This window comes from Patiria miniata, unplaced genomic scaffold (assembly GCF_015706575.1).
Source record: "Patiria miniata isolate m_02_andy unplaced genomic scaffold, ASM1570657v1 HiC_scaffold_19, whole genome shotgun sequence".
NCBI classification, from domain to species: Eukaryota; Metazoa; Echinodermata; class Asteroidea; order Valvatida; family Asterinidae; genus Patiria; species Patiria miniata.
The window spans coordinates 16,704,846-16,712,169 of NW_024037057.1; the positions used below are offsets into that span (position 1 = coordinate 16,704,846).

The following is a 7,324-nucleotide window of genomic DNA, read 5'->3' on the forward strand; positions in this document are numbered from 1 at the left end:
AACCCATCCACGACGACAATCACACTCACAACCCTGTCAAGTTTAACATGTTGCAAGAACGACGTGTTTAAAATTATTGCAATCAAGCGTGCGCTAGACATCAGCTTTCAAAACATTAGGACTATAGACACAAAGAAAAAACGCATGGGCTTTTGTTTTATAGCTACAAACAGGCCTATACATAATTTAAAAGAATTGTCTGTGACTATTTTAAAAGAATTTTAACATCCGCATGACGGTAAACCTAGGACCATTGTCCACAGCAGAAAAGCATTTGTAGCTGAACCTTGTCCTACATTGATATCTGCTTGAATCTAAGCAAGAATCAGACCCATCGGTCTTGACTCCCCCCCCCCCCGAAAACTATAGCCTCGATTGATCTGAAACTGTTTCATTGCTTACACGTTCTAAAATTCGTTAGAAAAAAGAAGGCCTACACGAGCTGGTTGTTTCTTTCCTTTGTCCTTGTAATTGTGGAACATGTACTTCATTGTAGATATCATTCCACTGCCTTCATTTTATACAATGATTGCAACGAACGACTTGCAAATCCATCGTTTTAGTAGGCGTTCGCGACGTACACCACAAACAGGCGCGTTATCGTAATATTCATCTTTAAATCAAACATGCAACAGTTGTCAAAAAGCTAAAGCAGGCCATGTGACCAGACCCGCCCACAAAAGTTAATTTTCCTTGTTCGATCGTATAAAAGCGCCTGGGCGCGAGGTCCTGGCTATTTTTTTGATGACCGGCAAGCGATCAACAGATCAGCTAACAGTCAATCAGCTCAGCTCATCAGTTATCATCATTAACAGCAAAATGAAGGGCCTTCTGTGCGCACTTGTTCTGGCAACGTGTGTGGGTAAGTGCTGCAAAGAGAGAATTGATAGGAAAAGAAGTGGGGAAAATGCTACGAACGGTGTTGAAACAAGGACAATAAACGAGATAGATGTATTTGTTTATCAGTATGCTTTTATCGAGACTTGGGACAGAAAAATACTTTCCCTTGTATCCCATGCTCACAGAACTACCCCTCTGTCTGCGAGGTCATGGGAAATACAACGCATAGCTTGCCCTCTGTAAAACAGAGGATTATGTTAGACACCAATTCTACTTGCAGTCAATCTCCTCAAGAAGTCTTGTCATTCAGACAGACAGACAGACAGTATTGTCCTTTGAGTGGATGTTTTTGTTAAATATGGAATGATATTATGATGTTGTGCATCGGTGATTGTATAAAGTTCTGCTAAATTGGAAGTAAATACCTACATCCCCTCGACCAAAGCCTTGGAATGTCACTGGGAATATTACAAGGCATGATTTTTTTTTTTTTTTTTTTTACAACTAATCGTTCCTTAACTGGCCTACAAACAAAGTTATGCGTTGTCTATTTCATTCGAAAGAAAAGTCTGGTTTCCCATTTCATGGTATCGGCAGTTTTCATTACTGAAATGGTGAATTAGATGAATCAGATATATTTCATGCTTTCAAGTTGTAAAAGCTTAAATATCCACCGTAAATAAGAAAATGAACATGTAAGAATCGCGTTTATTTCAGGTATTCCTTGAATACAGTGCAACACCCTACGAATTTTGCCATACATTTTGTGCTTGAATTTTCGGATTATTCAAGTTTAAATATACGTAATTCCTTTCACATGGAGGTTACATATTGCTTTTTGCGGAAGATGAAAACACTCCCAAAGTAATCAGAATTTTGGGCCTTGCATATCCAGTCATTGCATGTTAGTTTGTGATTTGTGGCATTTACGCGTACCTGTAAACACCCGGCCCGTTTCACCAAGTTTTCATGCAATTTAACGCCTGGCTCATTCAATTTAGATTGAACTTGAAAGATCACGCACATTGTCATTCGACAATCAAAAAGAATCATTCAATTTCACTATCCGAGCATTTTATGGTCTTTTCGCTTCACTCGTCCCTGTAAAGGATACATTCAAATTTAAAGTGTCGTATATATTGTTCATTCAATATTGTCTGAACCAGCTGTTAGGGGTTGATGGGGCATTCATATTCATTAATGGGCAAACATGTTTTACATTATTTCAAGCATCTTTTTAGACTTCCTGAAATGTTCGTATTCCTATAATATTCTGAATTATCCCAGCGCAAATCATAATATGACGTCATCAATCCCTATATGCACACCTCTCTTTCTTTGGTTCCTTGCAATCAATTTTTCTTAGGAAGTTGTTCAACTTTCTAATCCTCTTAAATGTATAAAAACTATATATTTGATATCCCTTTTTTGGTTAATCTTATTGCAAAGTACACTTCTTTAAACATTTAAAAGTTTCCATCCTTTTCCGGACTACTGAGGAAGACACTGTTCAGTTAGGGGTTTCTGTTCAAATTTTGAACCCAAATGTGCTCATTGAAAACATTTGCGAGAAAGGGTTGCTCATTGGTTTACTGCCACGCACTTACGCTAAAATGAATCCCCAAAGAAAAGAAAATTTATGACAGCAAAATATCCAAAATTCTAGCGACTTTTTTTGAGCTGAAATAGCTGTAACATTGACGTTTCTAAGCGATACGACATCACAGTTTTGCTCATGAATATGGAAATTTGCTTTTGCATAAAAACCAAGAAGGCACCAAAAATACCCTTCAAAATGGAAAAAAAAGATGCATTTCAAGGATTGCATTAAAAATACCTTGCATGGGCCCTTTAACAAAGTGTTCAGACAGACTAAACAGGAATGAACCTATATCGTCTTATGGAAGTGGCCAAAGAAAACATTTTAGAAATTACCCAAGAGAAGTGTTTCCGATGATAACCATTAATGCCCTGATGTCTTGCACGTCAAGAAATCGATGGGTGAATCATCGATGAATAAAACAAACTTACACAAACAGAACGAAAAAGAACAGTCAACAAAGATCAATAAACATGTCAACATAAATATGGGCAAACGGCACGAATCAAAACAACAAGGCGTGAGGCTCGCTAATTCACATAAATGCTGCAAACATTGACTAATTTTGAAGATTTAATTCCCAACCTCCCCAACATTCTATTAAATCTGCCAGGGAGAAGATTTTTGTAAAAACTGTGCCGCTCTCCTCCTTTGTTACACCATCGAAGCACCGTCAGACAAAAGTACTAAATTGTTTCAATACACGAGCGAATCGTAAATCAAAATGTGTGATATGCATTAACTATGCGCATGTAGAAGTATGGCACAAAACAGTCGTTTGATTGTAGAGCCATACCTTGTCGTCATCAAAATGGGCATGTAGCAGATGCTCCCGACGGCTTTTGTTTTCCTTCTGGCTTCCAGGAGAGCTTTTTACTTTTTTTACGGTTGAAACTCCCCTTATTTTATGTTGTAGATTGTTTGAAGCAATAAATAATGTTTCAAAATTGAGTCAAAGTTTGCCACATTAGATCTTAAAAATGTCACATGTTCACTACAAACCAATAGAGTGGCGTGTGTAGGCTATCCGTTGCTTACCGCTTTTCTCTTGGGCACCAGCCAAGGGAACGGTGGTTCATCGGTAACTGTTCTATGTTTGGACCAACAGCTGGACTGTTTGCGGTGGAATGCTACAGCTGTGCATCGACTACCTCAGCCGGTGACGCCAATTGCTTGGATCCGTTCAACGCGACTAGCCAACCAACCACCTCCTGCTCTGGCGAATGCACTGTGAGTATAACATATTTGAGCGTTCATACCCGGCACGTCTTACTATGATCCTTGGCAGTTCTTATTGCACGGAGTGGAAACCATACATTGATCAAGCCACGGCAGAAGGGCATATGTACATATGTCGTACTGCAATAACGCGTAATTACCAAAATGTTCCCAGCAAAAGGGCATATGCAGGAAAGTGCCTCTGTTTTAATGCAGCTTAAAGATTTTCGTCAGAAATTGACACGAGTTGTTCCAAAACGTATGATTGATACGTGTGAAAAATATCAAAATCGTACGATTTATAACACGCGTGGGAGAACATTGGATTCATAATATGCGCAGGGGAACATTATAACCTTTCAATGCAATTTTCTTGAAAATGATTTTAGCGTCAGAACGCGGTGATGTATGTTGCGGTGTTTTTTTCAATATTTTTTTGGATTGCTTAGAGATTATCTGTTCTCATGCGTGTTTAAGAGAGGATGAGAGGGGCTGGTCGGGGTTGCCAACCACCCCCTCGACGGATCAATTGCATAATAAAAAAAAATCAAAAATGCCCTGAAGTTTTCTGAATACTCATTTCGGTATTGCAAATTGATTATTTGCTTTAGCACTTTAATCTATTTATCTGCTGTCTGCAAAGCCTTATTCACCCAACACCCCTTGAAAATGGTTGAACTTTTTATGAGTGTCTTGAATTCCTGCTATCGTTGGTTTGCATCATTGGTGTGCTTGCAAGCTAGCGACATAATAATTAGGCCCTTTTTTGTTTGCATTTTACTATTCTTCTACGTTTTTTAATTGTTTATCAATGATTGATAACCTTACTTTTAATAGGAACTTAAATTTTTACTTTTCTTAAACGATCTTTGTTGTCTGTGTAGCCCTAATTGTTTTCTTTATTCCACAGAAAACCGTTGGTACGCAAGGTGACGTCACAGTCATTGCCCGCAGTTGCGCACCCGCATGCGCAGAGGGTTGTGCTAGTGCTGCCGGTGTGGAAGCCTGCATTTATTGCTGCACATCTGACAGGTGCAACGGCGCATCCTCAGTGACCTTTGGCCTCATTACCATCTGCGTCACCGTCCTCGCTGGTTGGATAACGTCTGCTTAGTATGTACTTCTAAGAATTAACCCCTCATACACAGTTTGCTGGACCCGCTATCGGGTTAAATACAGTAAAATTATTCCTCCAATTTAAGTTATGATCTGGAAGTAGAATTGGTTAGTTAGAACATTTGAGTGGCCTTCAGAGAGTTGCAAATGAGAAAAATTAAATAAAAGATGACTATAGGAGTTTTAAAATAAACTCAAAGTGTTTCCATCGGTAATCGGCTTGAATGGAACTTTGGGAGTTTGTGTACACTTCAATCGAACATGTTGCGTAATATATTGCTCCTGTGTTAATTGTTTCATCTAATTCAATGGACGACATCTTTCCCTGGGCCGGAGAACACCATTATAATATCGTTTTTCCCTCACTCGCTCTCTCTCTCTCCAGATAATTGTGGCGGAGCTTTCCGGACTGGCTGATACAGGGTAAACAGCGCCACCCGAGTAACTTCACTTTTTCACCATTGAAAGTTTAACCGTGAACCAATGCGGAAATCCGGCAGGAAATTGTTGAGTAAAAAAATCACAGAAATAGCCATTGAGTAGTCTTGCACTGCGGAAATGGAATACAAGCCTCCTCCACTTTAAGAACCTTCGCATTCTTTAAAAGGAAATTCAATTTTCAAATATATTTGCTCCAGCAAAATGCCTGATTGACTTTTAAATTTTGCAGTTGGCAATATTTTTTCATGATGCGCTTTCTATAGAGCTAGGCTTGCTGACAACCGGTGTTTTTTGACAAAGTCTTTATCGACTGCATGCTGTATCCCTTTCGCTTGATAGATAAACTAACATTGCCATGATTGCCGCTATTGAACATATGTAATTGTATAAGTGAAATATCCTTATGAAGGCTTGGTTATGCGCATGCGCGCTATTTCCGGGACCTTACGGGACCTGACCCTTGATTGTGAATCTTTGGTTACTGATGATGGGGTTGGAGAAAGAAAAAAAAAAAATGTAAAGTGAATATGAGTCTTGTGTACCTATCGTGACATTATTACGATACAATTTTGTAAAATTCTGCACCTTAAATATGCTTCAGCGGGAGCCCCCCCCCATTCCTCGCTTCTGGCTTTGCCCCAAGCAGCAAGTATCCAGGGTTTCTCATCCTGGGGTAGGGGGTGGGGAAGTGGGGGGGGGGGGCTGGATGTTACAGTGAGGGGCGGCCAATTTCATCCTGAAAGGTAGACAGGACACCTGGCCTCCGTAAACACGAATAGAGGGAGGTGGGGTTGGGGGGGGGGGGAACACCATATTCACATGGCCATGGGGACGTAGTTGAAAACTAACATCATGGTCAATGACAGACAATAAGTGGCGCTATTCAATTAACACGGGACAGGGGCGGTGGAAGGGGGGGGGGGCCCAAGGGGACCCTTGATTTTCCCAAGTGCCCCTCTTTTGTAGAAAAAAAGTGCCCCCAACATAAATGTGTCCCCTCGAGATGAAAACGAAAGTGGCCCTAAAATTTCCGATAATTTTAGTCACTTACCATTTCCCAAAATGTTTTAGAGAGTTCTGATATGAACAAGGAATATTAAAACCAAGCCCCAAACCCAAACATAATTCGTAGTTTGCATAATGGCCGGTTTTGAAGAGCCCGCCACCTTTTGGAAGAAGGCGGAGCAGAACAGTAAGCATCGATGATGTTATACAAAACAGTTCGTTTTAGGATTATCAATTCTTCCAAAAAGACATATTATCAAGTAACCAAGAAAAAAAGATTAAGAAAATAAAACAAATCAAAATTACCCTTAACCTCAAATCCATTACATTCCTATAAAAGTGACAATAAAGCACAGGTGAACGAAGTGAAAGGTGGCACTTTTCTTAGTATTGGACATCACTCAATGAATACTTTTCCGATTTGTTTTGTTTTTCTTTTTGAAAAGCTAATGAACTAGCTAAACTGAATTAAGATTTAGAGATGTATTTTTTTTTAAAGTAAGTGAAAAAGAGGAGAGCGTTTTGAGGGATGTTTTTTTCGGGGGGGGGGGCACCATGTCTAGTTTGCTCATTTTGTTCCTTCTCCCATGAAAGGGATTTAAATTGTCTCGCAGAAGGAAAGTGTCGTAAGTGTGTGTTGCTACTCCCACTGCACAGTAAAATACGATCTTCGCGTCTAAGCATTGTCAGCTGATGGTGTCACTTCCTACAAACTAGTCTTTCACAAGTCCTTTAGTCTCAAGTCAAGTCACTATAGCTCTTCAGATTAACTCTGTCAAAAACACTCCTTTGTCATAGTTACTTGAGACTGGACTTATAAAAGACTTCTGACTGTACTTGTGATGGGCTTGACTACAACATTGCTTGAACTTGCCATTCTTGCCACCCCCACACCCACCCGCTGGATACGCCACTGCATCCTAGGAGAAATTCAATGTCACAGGGGCCACTAGCTCCTGCTTCATTGAACCCGAGGTTCACCCCTGGTGGCGCGCATCCGGGAGCCTTGAATGGGAAAGATTAATTATGCAATTATTTTTGGTTCATTGATTTTTAAAGAAAAAAGTTCCTTTTTAAAAGCATATCATAAATCCCCTGATTGGA

The 7,324-nt window shown here is 39.9% G+C and overlaps 1 protein-coding gene across 1 annotated transcript; it reads left to right on the forward strand.

The window, feature by feature from the left end:
- Window positions 1–741: 741 nt before the first annotated feature.
- On the forward strand, window positions 742–5,746 carry LOC119725927 (ly6/PLAUR domain-containing protein 2-like). The gene is made up of 4 exons (XM_038197541.1): window positions 742–862; window positions 3,549–3,670; window positions 4,569–4,771; window positions 5,160–5,746. Coding segments are annotated over exons 1-4 (444 nt in total). The 5' UTR covers window positions 742–744; the 3' UTR covers window positions 5,161–5,746.
- The last annotated feature ends 1,578 nt before the right edge of the window (window positions 5,747–7,324 follow it).